Source organism: Colletes gigas, unplaced genomic scaffold (assembly GCF_013123115.1).
Source record: "Colletes gigas isolate AHSC1104 unplaced genomic scaffold, ASM1312311v1 Colletes_gigas_Sc00003, whole genome shotgun sequence".
Taxonomy (NCBI): domain Eukaryota; kingdom Metazoa; phylum Arthropoda; class Insecta; order Hymenoptera; family Colletidae; genus Colletes; species Colletes gigas.
The window spans coordinates 5,894,335-5,909,415 of NW_025106632.1; the positions used below are offsets into that span (position 1 = coordinate 5,894,335).

The window sequence follows — 15,081 nt, forward strand, 5'->3', positions numbered from 1 at the left end:
AATAATTGCAGTCCTCGCGTTTACTGCTTTCTTTAATACCGTAATTATTGGCGGTAGCGATAGAACCATGTTTTCAACAAGTTCGTAACGATTAAACTCGCGTGCATAATAATTCATTGTTCCAATGATTTACGATACGATTCTCAGGCAAGAAAAGGCTATTACAAATAACAAATTTAGATTAATAGTATTTTTGGCCATTGTTAAAAATTTATTTACAAAGAATTTAATTAATTTTATAAAGTATACTGATCGATTCTGTCATTGTTGCGTACGAAAATTATCTTTGAGTTTGCTTTGTAACAATATGGCTCCGAGAAACAGATGCAGTTTCTAATTTCCTTTATAGGGTACACCTGATGCACACCTGTTGCCTGAAGTTGACTAATGCATTATACCCCCTATTGCTAGTTTCGTTTTCGACACACACTAGTTTTACACAATTTTACACAACACTCGTTAAGATAATTTTTCTAATTTTCTAATCGTTGTGAGAACGAAATTTTATTTATCCAAATATGGTGGATACACTGTATCGAGTCATTGGTGATCCAAGTGACTTGATGGGCAAATAAAATTCGACAAAATTATTTCTTATTATTGTGAAAATTTTATTTAAAAAAAAGTAGAACAATTTTTTATAATTAAATTAATTTCCATAAAATTAATCCGTATAATAATGGGAAGTCAACCTACAAAATTGCAACGGTGATTCGATATACGCAGTCATTGCAAAATGTAAATAAAATTAATTTCTTGATATCGTGAAAAATTTATTTCGAAAAAAGTATAAAAATTTTTCATAATTAAATTAATTTCCAAAAAATTAATCCGTATAATAATGGGAACTCACCCTACAAAATTGCAACGATGATTCGATATACTCAATCAGTACAAAATGTAAACAAAATTAATTTCTTATTATCGTGAAAAATTTATTTCGAAAATAGTATTCAAATTTTGTATAAATAATTCCCAGAAAATAAATCCGTCTAATAATAGTGACTCACCCTACGAAATTGCAACAATATCGGTCAATCGAGATACGAACGTAGAGAGGTTCCCTCCGATTGGCTCCCCGTCGCGCTACGTCACTGCGTCGCCTCACACCTGTTGCCCTGAATAGAGCACACCGGTGATACGTCACTGGCCGTAAACTGTTGGCACGGCTCACCTGTTGGCCTCAGCAGTGCTTGGCTAGGTTCTTGAGCGTGCGGTTCCTTTCGCCCGGTCTCTGCTTCGCGGTCACTTTGGTTATTGTGTTTCCCCCTCCCCTCTCGGAACGTCTCACGGGGCACCTTCGTCGCGAGCTCTGGTCGTAACCGTGGAAACGTTCGTCGATTTTCCCGGTGCCGGTACCCGGGTGTTTCGCGTCGTTTGGAAACCGTCGGACGACGCCCACGAAACGGAAACCGCCTCCGAGGGAAGAAAAAAATACGAATCGACGAAGGAATAGGCAGTAGGAGACTTTCCACCGAGATTCCTGAACGCCGTGGATCCGAGTCGAGCCCGGATTGTATGCAAATACGCGGGGAAATATCCGCAACGCAGCTCGCCTCGTCCACCTTTGTCCAGCCTCCGATCGCCGATCGTGTCGTATATTCACGCCGCTGAGGAGGTCCGCACCGAGGCGATCGTGCATACCGCGCGATCGTTTTGCGCACAGGTATTTGGCCAGCATCATTTACCATCTTTTCCCATCGACCGTAGCCACCGAGCAACGAAAATATTCACCCGCGACACTACGCGTCGATATTTTTCTTCGTATCGCGATCGTCTGTGCACGAAATCGATTTATGTGTGTCGTCACTGAGTTAGAAAAATATTTGAACGCTCGTACACTGGAGTCTACCCAGATTTATAAAAATTATATTCTAATCGACAGTGATTGAAAAGTTGTTATCGCGTTGGAGAAATATTCCGGACACTTGTACATACGTTTGTCAGTTCGTTAAAAGAATTCGTGAATCCGAGACACGCGTTATGTTTACAAACATTCCGAGTGTACTACAGAAAATTCTTCGTAATTTCTCAGTTATTGTATCACAGTACATATTTGGTACGGTGTAACCTTCTCGGTTGTGTGTTCATAAAATTAACGTATATCTTTAATAAATGACTCATCGCGTTGGAGAAGAATAAAGTAGGAAAGAAGATATAAAGAAAGAAATGTTTGTGTACTATTTATAACCGTCGTGTTTCGGTGTCTCGTGTCTCGTGTCTCGTGTCTCGTGTCTCGTGTCTCGTGTCTCGGGATTCGACCAGCGAAGGACACGGCACGGTCGAAGATTCCTTCGAAGCGTTCGAGGAAAAAGGAAATCGTATTTAGGTTTTGTGTAGTAGCCACGACGGTAGCGATGCGAAACTCGAACTGTGTGCTGCGGTTTGACCTTCGTGCATTAGTCGATCGCGGTGGAAAATGGGTTTCGTGGAATCCAACGTCGAGTCGTGCGTATTTGTAAACAGTTTCACCGTCTGTTAAGCGTAGTCCAAAGTCGGAACGTAACCTTAAATTCACCGATCGCTACAGCGAAGCCATCGAGACACCAAAACGTTCGTTCCACTCTTCGAAATTTACTGTTGGAAGCACGTAACAATTTCAGTAGGCAAAACCGACGTTTCACTTTCCAAATACGATTAAAAGCATGTTTAGATTTGATATTGCGAGCCGTTTCGCTTGTCAGTCGCGCGAATAACCTGAATGAGAGGAGATTACGTAACCTAACCAACAAAATTTAATCGAGGCCCGTAGAAATCGTAACCAGATAATCTAAATTGAATTCTACGTAGAAAACGTTGCAGTGTATCGTTAAATACGCGTTGATATAAAACAAATAAAACGGGAGGCACAGAACCGTGTAAAAGGTGAAGTGCAACTGATATGTTTCTATCAGAATCTAACCTCCATGCAATGTATGTGCATATTTGAGTTCATTCATTCCTTTATAGCGTCTGCGTGTTATACAACGTGCGACCCAAGTTATGCTGCAACCGGGAAAGGAATAACTCTTTCCGTAATAATAAATTGAAAAAAGTTTCTTTCGGCAAATCGATTCTGGAAAATTTTCAAATTCCATTCTGCGTGGATGCAGCCTCGAGAAAAGTTCGACTTTTATTTATTTATCCTCTGACGTTAAAAATACGATATTTGTTAGTTTTAGTATTATGTAACATATTTGCTTCGCGTATTTATTTATTTTACAACAAGTGTAGCACGGATCACTGACTTCTGATATCTTGATATTAATTGCTTTCCCTTTCACAACTTGCGCCAAGAGATTCTCTAAATCAATTTATTATGTATTACAACGATTACTGTTGCAGAAACCGAGAGGGAAATAAACTCGTGGCATTTTACATTTTAAAGTAACATTATTTACTTCGTTGATATTTTTATCGGTCACGGAAAACAAGTTGGCTACTTTGAACGCTTGCAAAATGATAAATGTGAAGTTCGCGGGATTTACGCGTGAAATGCTGAGTCTATTTATCGTGTATGTACAATCTGGTAGACAAATATTATTATTATTATGGATAAATAGAAAACAGTAATCGTTTAAATAAAATTGCGATTAATTGGGAAATCTAAAATGTATGTAACGTGACTCTCAGATGTTTTCAGTAAAATTATTATTAAATTATTATTATTATAGAGTGTTCGACCATGTCTGGGAAAAATTTTAATGAGAGATTCTAGAGGCCAAAATAGGATGAAAATCAAGAATATCAATTTCTTGACTGAGGCTTCGTTAAAAAGTTATTAACAATTAAATTAACAAATTTCAAATCGTTCTAGAAAAATTATTTTCGGTTCTGGGGCTCAATTGCGATCATTTTTGGTGAACACACATACCTTCAAAATCCTACCCACTTTCGAGAAAAAAAATCGGTAAGTGGACCAATTTTTTGTCGAAATTAAAAAATTTCAAATCATAGTAAAAAAATTATTTTCTGTTGCGGGGGTCAATTACAATCATTTTCGATGAATAGACATACCCCCGAAATCCTACCCACTTTCGAGAAAAAAATTCGAGAAGGTGTGAAATTTTTCGACAAAAAAAAATGTCAAATCGTTTTGGAAAAATTATTTTCGGTTGCGGGGGTCAATTACAATCATTTTTGGACATTACACAGAACCCCGAAATCCTGCGCATTATCGAGAAAAAAATTCAGTACTGGCGGAACTTTAAATGTTAATAACTTTTTAACGAAGCCTCCATCAACAAATTGCTATTCTTGATTTTTATCTTATTTTGGCCTCTAGAATCCCCCATTAAAATTTTTCCCATGGTTGGCTGTACACCGTGTATATCGTTTTTCGTGCGACGCTAACAAGCTTATACTGTCAGTATAAGCCTAATTAATAATCAAATTCTGACATTTCTGATAGAATGAACGATGGAGGTATAAAATTTGTTTTTGCAAACTTTGTCCACCAAAATTATTTTCTTCCTCCGTTTACATAATTTTGTATAGCATAACCTCTAATTATAGGATATCGCGAGTCGTAAAATGATAAGAGGTTATCGCACTTGAGGCGATACAAATCGATATTTATTTATCAGCAATCTGTTCTTTTCATTTCGTTAAAAATTTCTTTATTTCGTTTACTTTTTCTACACGCGTGTGTTCCCGCGCGCCATGTTCTCTGGCTGTTATAATCGCTTGAAACACGATAATGCGGTATCGATATCTGCATAAAAGGATACCGACGCGCGTGATATTTTTATTTCTCCACGCTGCAATGCAATACAGGCGACAGAAAGCATAACGGCGTTGCGCGATTTTCTCGCCGTCGAATCTATTTACCTGTGCAAAATTTACTTCGTCAGCGGGATAGGTGAAAGCAATTCCCACAGCGCCGTAAGGATTACCATACTAAACATTTGCCTATAAGCCGTTTCGAACCGGCGCGAAGACCGTTTTTAACGTATGCTAAATTCATCGAACGTTTGGGTCGCTCGATACTTGCGCGACCAGTTGGAAAATTTGCCTCTAAATCGATTCCAATCGCGTTACTCGGTCGATTCGTTATTCCCGCGCGCAAAAAAAAATAATTGAACAAAAATTACGAAATCGAAATAAAAAGAAATATTTCGTGGGAAATATTCTTCGCGTAAAAATTAATTTCACATTTTTTTTTTATCCAAGGTCGTTCAAGATCGTCGAACTTTGATGAACTCGGAAATAAATTGTTTAAAAAAAAAATCAAGTTTTTAAAAAAATTTCAAATTTGAGATACGACTTTGTAAATTTTATTGCTTTCCCCAACGTATTAATATTTTTAACATTTATCGATCGTCAGTCGTTCGACTTTTAGCAGTAAAAATAGTATGAAAAATATTTTCGAAGAGTTTAGTTTTGTAACATCGAAAAATGAACGAAACATATTTCGAAATACCGCACATAATTTTCAGTCCATTATTCGTATACAAGATCGACTTACGTTTGGTTAGAGCGCGTGGACTGATCACTGTCACGATGTTTCGTTAGAAAGATTATAGTTTTAACACTAACTCGGTCAACCTTTAACTCGTACAAATATAGATAAAACAATTCCAAGCTCGGTATCGCCAAAATTCGAACGAATAAACCAGATTAACGAGTCCAAGTATAACCTAACCTAATTGTGAACACGCGGGACCCGACTCATGGTTGAACGTATGCTGATTGGATCCGGATAGTGCGAGGAACAGAGGTCGATTCTCAGATCCAACTCGAGCATAAATTAACCACACTGTGGAACAATGAAGGAATTGTTGAATTCTTTAATAACATTAAACTACCAAATCACTAATAACTATTTTTATTTTGGTTATAACAGAGCAATTAATCAAAATAAATGGACTCTTGTTCGAAGACTAATCGCAAGCCATTTTAGAAATTTATTTACTTCGATTTTCCATTACTTTGATCGATTAATAATTAATATTATAATCTTACCAATTTTATCGGACTGTTTAAGCAGTGGAGATTTTTTAGGTTAGTTTCTCATAAAGAATCGCTGGACTACACCAGTGACTCAGCTGTCATCGCCCTACGGACGATACTAACCTCAAAAAAAATAGTGTCCAATTGTTTTCCACTTTTAAAAACTATTTCTGACAGTTGGCACGTCGCAAAAACGAAAGTCTCGGTGGTCGACGCTTTTTGTTTCGTTTGCAAACACTCGGGGAAAGCTAGGAAAGTGGCATGTTTTACGGAACGAGCTCCTTAACGCTGAGAACAAAAAGTTAAACGACAATAAAAGTAACCGTGTATCACGGATTCGAAGAGTAAACGCATAAACGCAACTGAAAAGCAAACGATCGTTCGAAACTTTTCTACCAAGCAAACGAACAGATTTACGAGTCTATAAAATTTATTTTGGAACAGAGGGAAAGGTTATGTTCGTTTATTTACTTTAAAAAGTGTATTTGAATGAACGACGCGTGGCACGATATTTCATCGATGGAAAAAAATATTTATAATTTGTGGCAGGTCGTGGCGATAAGATAGTAGAAATTTTCAAGTGTTCTCGTTTCGAATTTATCATTCACAAATCGATGCATAAACAGTGAAAGCATGGAACGCGAGGAGTCGTTGAGCGAAGAAGCGTCGATCCATCGTCGGGAATTTTAAATCGCTATCCGACCAGATATGGAAAGGAGTTATCGGGAAAACTTGTTAAGGAAAGAGATAACGGTACGTAGATACGGCATAGATATTTGATATGGTTAGAAATTGTGCAGATACCGCTGTGCACGTAACCGGCAAATGTATTCGAACGAGAACGTGTTTGTTGATATTTGTCGCCGTCGCGTTCTGTGAAACTTTTTGCTTGTTTTACGCCAACTGTTCGCTGTTAGTGTTTACTATACCACGCTGACTGTCGTGGAAATCGAACGATGTCTACGGATCACGACGCAGAAAGTAAGTTTATTTTCCGTCGCTGTAATTAATTTTCCTTCAGTTTGTACAGACCTTCGAACAAACTATTAAATTTCAATTAAAAAATTCAACGATTCATATTAATATTACGTCTATGGTAGATCTAAGATTTATTGGATTGGAAATAAAATTAGTTTCGGTAAGATGCGTTGGTTTCACGAGAGCGTTCGATAGATAGAAAATAGGGGGACGCCCCTACACACATGACTGGTACTGTTACATAAATACGTATTGCACAGCTGTCCCCGAAGTAGGCCATTCCGCACAGAAAACGTTCGTACGCCTAGCGAATTTCCGAAGATGACTAAAAAAACTGAAAGCCCGTAAAATTTTATTCAAGAACTCTGTCAATATTGACTGAACTGTCGTTCCTTGTCAATTGTATTTATTCGCAATCGTGGCGGTTACTTCCATGCTACAATGTTTAAAAATAGACCGAACGTAAGCGCGAATATCCCCCGAAGGGATCAAGAAGAATGTATTATGAATAATTGAAATTACGACGTGGATATCTGCTACGTAAATATCGATTTTACATCCTTTTTATTACACGTATGACAACGTGGAATTTTCTAACCTTTTTATCTTACGTTATGTCCTTACGTCAATGTAGAATTTTCTACCCTTTTTATCTTACGAGAAATATTTTTCTTCGACAGGCGAATTTCAATTTTGTAGGTTATATCACGCATGCCCACTAGTAGTGGCTAGTGACAGCTGCGATCCATTTAGAACGTAGAATTGTCTAACCTTTTTAACTTACGAGAAACGTCTTCCTTCGACAGCAGAACATTGTAGGTTATGTCCTTCCGTCAAAGTAGAATTTTCTAACCTCTTTTACTTCCGAGAAACATGTACTTACCTTCAGCAGCAGAACATTGTAGGTTATGTTCTTCCGTCAAAGTAGAATTTTCTAAAATTTTTTACTTCCGAGAAACATGTACCTTCAAGAGCAGAACATTGTAGGTTATGTCCTTCCGTCTACGTAGAATTTTCTAACCTCTTTAATCTACGAGAAACATGTACCTTCAGCAGCAGAACATTGTAGGTTATGCCCTTCCGTCAACGTACAATTTTCTAACTTCTTTAACTTACGAGAAACATGTCCCTGCAGCAGCAGAACATTGTAGGTTATGTCCTTTATAACCGCTACTAGCGACGCCAGCATTCCACCTAGCGTGAACTTATTCTTCCAGTCTAAATAGGATGTCTGAAGAGTGTACGGCACCATATATCATTACATTTCTTTTTATTATAAATATAAAAAAATCACAAACTCTTCTCCGAGTCTTCTTCTCACGTCTCAGTTATATGTTTTAAAAAATATCGTCATCCAGTCGATTTTTACGGGTATAATTATTTTCCTCAAATTGTGCCGTGTTTGCTTGCTATATTCGCTATAAAATAAGAACGAGTGGAACGATGTGAGGGGCGTGGTCGTTGACGGGTACGTTTACCTTAGGGGGAGACGGTACGGACCGCGAATCGCGGGTACTCGGTGGATTTTTCTGTCGGCACCGTTACGTTCCGTTTTTTTCTCGCTCCACCAACACCGACGATGAGAGTCTGGCTCTTTACGCGTCACGACTCCGGCAGTAGTCAAACAATGGCGAGAGAAATTACGGTGCTGAATGTCGTGAGAAACTCCAGCGCGCCGTTGGCTCATTGTCAGACGCGAGCCCTCGTAATTGGCAAGGTGGTTTGGGATCTTGGTTCTCTTTATTTTGCGCCGCGAGAGTTTCGTCATTTGTAACCAAAGTCGAAAGGAAACCGCAGGAACGGAATTCTTTTCGAACTTCCCGCGCGCGTAGCGCCGCCATTGGTGGTTTCCACTCAAACGAACTTTTGCGTGCGGAATGTCCCACTTCAAAGCAGCTGTGCAACACGTATGGCATCTGTGTAACAGTACCAGCCATGTGCACAGGGACGCCGCTACGTTTCCCATCTATTCGATATATTTTCCAAACGAATTTTATTCTTTTAATTTATTTAATCAGAATCAGTTAACATCGACGGAGGTTAAGAAATATTTTTCCCAGAGATTTCTCGTCTCGAATTGTTTATCAAGTCATAAGTGGCGACAAAAAATAATTCACGATGATTTATATGGCCTTCTGTCATCGTTCTGGAAAGAAATATATTCTGGATTCTTCGAACGTAAAAAACTTGCCTGCGTTTCACGTTGTCATCATTGTTGAATCAGTTTTTTATTCGAACACCATTGTGTAAAGTCGAAGCGTGGAGCGAGGGACTCTGTATGCATTCAGTGAATTGTAGTTCTCGATAACGTGGTAAAATCCAAACTATTATTCTCCTAACTGGTCATTTGCAAGCTGATATACAAAACCCAGAGAGATAATGGCGGTCGAATCTCGTCTGCCTGAGGTTTCCACAGACTCCGAAGCAAAAAAGAATTCTTTTAGCGTGAAAAATGCAGAGAGATCATCAAAATTATTATACTCGCGTACGCGGCGGTAACGGTAGCACTGGCCTAACTGAAAAGGATTGCAACAAGAAAAAGTCATCTTCCACCTGGGAGCACTGCAACCGGTTTTTTTAGAGCAACAGATGGTAAAATTTCAGCATTTGCTACATTTTGTCGGTCGTCTCGTTTGGAAAAATATTGAAATCGAAGATAAAAATTTAGTTCAACGTTAAAAATAATTCACGAATAATTGGAATCATGAAATCTTATTTAATTTGATGCCATTTTAAATATTTATTTTCTTTCCTGTTTCTACGAAAAATTATTATGTTATAAATTACTAGTTACTGGTGATTCGTTACCAATAATTTAATATTTCTACGTTTTGTCACGGACTTAGCTGGACTTATCGGTTCGACTTATCTAGAAAATCCAGAGCCTAAGGCGCGACGCCATTAATTCGTTTCAACGCTTCATTAAATAATATACATAATAATTGAAAAGTTGCGTTTGAAATCGTCGAACGCAAATAGGCCCAAGTAGAGCATAAAGGGCAAGAAATGTATTTAACGTTTATTAAATAGTTTCTCTTGGAACTCTCTTGGACTAATTATATACCATCGAGTCATTGGAAACGTTCAATAATCAATAATAATGGGCCTGGATGAAAGTCGTGACCGTTTTTTAAATGAAAAAGAAATAATAAAATTTTATTCACTTTCCATTCGTGTTAACAGCTTTTTTCAAGATCTCGATTTTAGATTATACAGAAAATCAAAGGTAAAACAAATATTGACTATGGATGCGAATTATGGTACAAAATGGCGGATCGTCGAACCAGTCGGAATAGATTGTTTTTTAAGCATCGTTATTTATTATAAACGTTGTAACGCGATCGGGATTATTTTTCACATTATTTATTATGATTCATATTCATTTTTTTTTTTTAAATAATAATTCGTCCACGAGGTGGTTGCAGAGGAGATCCAGACCTGGAGGGTTGGTGTGGAGCGAAACGAGTAAACCATAAAATTGTTGTCGCATGAGTGCACCGATGAACCGAAAACTCGTCCGCCAACGTTATATCTGCATGGCCGATTTAGGTACGCGCTCGTCACGAATGGAAAATTGTTGTAGGATACGCATGATCGCCCCATACAATACCTAAATATATTCGCTGTTTAATTGTGAAATGCTGCCCCGACTCTGTGGATTCAATTCCAAACCAAACAAGGTTAAGAATAATGCAACGTCAAAATCGTCGGAGCAAAAATATATTAACTCTGAATCTCTGAAATTTCGAAAAAAAATATTTTTTGAAAATTTTTGGAAAAAAACATTTTTTGAAAATCTTTTGAAAATTTTTGGAAAAAAATATTTTTTGAAAATTTTATTGCACTTCTGAACTAAAGAAACAGTAAAAAATTTGATCCCTGTAATACTTAGTGATATTTTGACAAAAAATAGTTTTCGAAAATCTTATTGCACTTCTCCTGCAGCAAAGAAACAGTAAAAAATGTGATGCATTCAATTTTTGTGTTAGAGCACTCTGTACAATTTTTTTTTTTTAAGCTAACCTGTCCCATTTTGGTTACTATTTCTCACTAAATGGCAGGAGCAAAAAAATTGATACTAAATATAGCAATAATTGCAAATTTCCTTAATTTAATTTGGGAGGGAGGGAGTAAGCTGCACGAAATATTAAATTTAAGACAGTTATATCTCTTGGATTATTCCAAACAGGATTTCTTAGTATCTTTAAATTAAAAATCCTTGAAATTGCAGGATCAGACCTTTCCGCGATGTTTGCATGCAGGACGTATCGCCTAAGCTCCTGACTAACACGCCCACCATATTAAACGAACTAATATCGAGTTCCAGATTACAAAGAGGTCCCGGTGTCATTAAGTGCTGACAATATCACTGGTAAAAATATCCTACCAGAGTTTATTACACGCGTTTCCCAGGCGTTGTTTTTCTTCTGTTTTTTTCGCCTTGAAACGAAGGTTCCATAAAAGCACGATTATGCCTACGAACGTTTACGAGGCAATTAGAATGCTCGTATCGCGTTATCTTTCGGTGTTCGAAACTGACGAAGACTAGGTTAGGTTCTCGAAGTTCCGCGAGACATCTGTCGCGACTCGAGACGACGCGGACGGGAGAAAGACGAACGAGAGGAAGCAGATCGAACAGGAAATTCATTGTGGAAAACCATCACGGTTTAATCGTTCCAACACGTAATAGGAAGGAATTGCAAATGAAGTTCTTAAGGACTGCGCTGATCTCGAAGCAGCCGGTGATGACACAAATGCAAATGGCTGAGGAACGTAGATGGGTTTCCTGAAAATTTGGTCGGCTCGTAATTCTTTTTTAGTGCAACGAATTTTTCTACAAACATTTTTGATCGGTTCTGGTCGCTTTTTTATTATTTATGACGACGCACGGGGAGGAGAAAAATTTATATAACCTGTAAAACGCAAACTGTCGAATCGATATATTAAATAGTATTTCTGTCGTAAAATTCCAAGCATAAATAAACTTTTAACGATACCAACGATGGTAGTTCGGCGTTGATAGTATTGCATTTTTCGAATTTGCATTATTTCTTGGATGGAATGGCAATAAACGACTGGTCGGAAATATTGCTTGCTACAAAGACGTTTCGCCGTGTTTATCCAAGTGTCGCGGACCGTAATCCGTTTGGTTATCGAGTGGCGGCCATTTTTGTGTTTCGACTGCTTCGGTTGAAGTGTTTGTAAACAGAGATTCGTGGATCGTGTACGGCCTCGACAGGTTTATAGTGAACACAATTTCGAACGAGCATTTTCAGTCCCTTATAATCCTCAATTTATAAATATAGCGATTATATTTAAAAGTTTAAATAAAAATTCTACTTTAATTCTAATTTACCCCAAGGTCATATTGATATATCGAATAATAGTTATATAAAAATTGGTACGTTTATACGAATTTTAATTATTTTTCTGTCGCGCGAGTGGGCCTTATTTCTAACGCCATAATTCATTCCTGAAGACAGATCCCATTTATAAAGACACCACCGGTATTTTATTATTCAACCATAACTCTTAGCGAGCACTTTTGCGATTTTATCTCTTTGGCGCTGCGAAATACCTACTCGACACACAACACAGTTCACCTTTCGCGTAGAATCCGATGATACTAAATTCCAACCTTAGAATTACCTTAGCATAGAAACCGGAAACCTCCGCGATGTGGTCTGGGTTTTCTTTTCTAGAAAAACTTTCACGGAATTGAAGTGGATTTCAATTTATTTGAAATCCCGACGACTAATTCTCCCCCCCTCTCCTAAAAAAAACAAACAAAAATTTTGCAATCAAAGAAAGACTCTGTCACGTATCTGGAAATAATTTTTTCGTTTGAAATAAATTCCAAATAAATATTTAAAAAATTTTTAATAGTACGCTGGAAGCGTCGCTGCGCTTCCGAAAACAGCGACACCTTACTTTTGCTGAAACTAACTATAGAAGTCGAATGGAATATTACGATTTCGTGGTAAAACATTGATGGCCGTTGCAATTTATCTTCCGGAACGAGCATTTAAACTGTAGGCGCGTAACAAAGTTTACTTGTGGGTGAAAATATCTTGAACAATCAGTGGCGGGATCTAAAATAAACGTTTAAAAACGTAATTTATGTGCGCGCGATGGAAGTATAGAATAATTATACTGTACATCAAGAAACTAGACTCGAAGGGAATTAATTCGGACAGACTCGTTATTACGCACGCCTGCCGTTTTTCTAATCTATTAGTATCGTTTATTTCGTTGAAACAAGATTTCGCAGAAATTTCCAAATTTAACGTATTTTATTAAATAAAAATAGAAAAAAATTCATGATTAAAATTTTGAAAATAGTTTCGATTTCGTTTTTAAAAATTGCTTCCATACGCGTTTAATAAAAAATGTCTCTTAAGAAATATTTATTGCGATCGTTGGACTCGAAGAAATAATGTGATACAGTCATTACTTGGTCGTTGACACATGGCTGTGGGGGCGGAGTCACCTAATTTAAAAGTGATATCAGTTTCAAATAGCGTAATACGCGTAGGTGCTTCGACAAACTTCGAATGGTTATATTTCTTTTATAACAATGTACATATGCAGGGTGTTCGGCCACACCTGGGAAAAATTTTAATGCGGGATTTTAGAGGCCAAAATAAGACGAAAATCAAGAATTCTAATTTGTTAATGGAGGCTTCGTTAAAAAGTTATTAACATTCAAAGTTCTGAACTTACTGAATTTTTTTCTCGAAAATGCGCAGGTTTTCGGGGGTATGTCAATTCACCAAAAATGATTGTAATTGACCCCCGCAATCAACCATAATTTTTCCAGAACGATTTGAAATTTTTCTTTTTCGTCGAAAAATTTAGGCATCTTCTCGAATTTTTTTCTTGAAAATGCGTAGGATTTCGGGGGTATGCGTAATAGCCAAAAATGATTGTAATTGAGATCTGTAACCGAACATAATTTTTTTAGAACGATTTGAAATTTTTCTTTTTCGTCGAAAAATTTAGGCATCTTCTCGAATTTTTTTCTCGAAAGTGCGTAGGATTTCGGGGGTATGTGTAATAGCAAAAAATGATTGTAATCGAGTTCTGCGACTAAAAATAATTTTTTTAGAATGATTTGAAAAATTTTATTTCGCCAAAAAATTTCACAACCTATCTGAATTTTTTTCTCGAAAGTAGGTAGGATTTCGGGGGTATGTGTATTCACCAAAAATTATTGTAATTGACCCCTGCAACCAACCATAATTTTTCCAGAACGATTTGAAATTTTTTTATAACTTACTAACTTATTAACGAAGCCTCAGTTAACAAATTGATATTCTTGATTTTCGTCTTATTTTGGCCTCCAGAATCCCCCATTAAAATTTTTCCCAAGGGTGGTCGAACACCATGTATATAATTAAATTAAATTTTTGGATAATCAATTATGATTTTCCAAGAATCCGTAACTTAATTTGGAAAACTCTGCTCGAGGGAAAACATTATATAAAATAGATTCTTTTCCTTGTCGTTTTATGATGTTGTAACGATAGCATGAAGCGCTCGAAATGCCATTTGATACCGCAAGATTAACATAACCTCGTAAAATAATCGCGTCGAGCGTGCCAATGGATAAGGTTTATATATTCTCCACGAATACCAAGAGGAGGTAAAGTTTTTAGAGATGGTATATTTTACGACACGTGATGTTATTCGTTTTAACAATTCCAAAATGGAAATTTCGTCTCCAATGACGTCGATTGCAACGAAGATACGTATTCTATTCATACCCATAAAATATACTAACAAAAGTTTGTTAAAATTCAAAACACCCTGTATAGACGTACAATGCAAAGAACAAGTACCGTAAAAATCTACATAATTACATTACCAAAACGTGTCAGAAAAGTACTGACGAGTTTGCAAAAGAATTGAACGAATTTTATATTCCTGGATTAAAATTAATTAACTTTCATTTCTCCAGAATTTCCTAAACAAGTACAAAACTAAGATGACAGGCTATAGAGCCAACAGCGCTCTTACGTAAGGTGTTCCAGAATAATTAAGATGCTTCATTATGCCTAATGAATACACAGGCCACGCGTTATAGCGAGAAACTTCACGATACAATTTTTGCACGAGAGCATAACGGTTGTCACGTGTCGAATTAATTACTATAAAAAATTCTAAAACTAG

At 37.0% G+C, this 15,081-nt stretch overlaps 1 protein-coding gene across 8 annotated transcripts in view; it reads left to right on the plus strand.

Annotated features, from left to right (window-relative positions):
• The first annotated feature begins 1,203 nt into the window (after positions 1 to 1,203).
• Positions 1,204 to 15,081, plus strand: part of LOC122404516 (echinoderm microtubule-associated protein-like 2) — a 49,564-nt gene continuing 35,686 nt past the window's right edge. For 4 of the 8 annotated variants that reach the window (XM_043408539.1, XM_043408541.1, XM_043408548.1 and 1 more), the window contains exon 1: positions 6,030 to 6,912. In XM_043408539.1, the coding sequence (XP_043264474.1) occupies positions 6,888 to 6,912 (25 nt within the window). In that variant the 5' untranslated portion in view covers positions 6,030 to 6,887. Of the gene's footprint in view, positions 1,667 to 2,223; positions 2,603 to 6,028; positions 6,913 to 15,081 lie in introns of those variants that run through there. The other 4 variants (XM_043408544.1, XM_043408545.1, XM_043408547.1 and 1 more) reach the window with 4 other exon arrangements.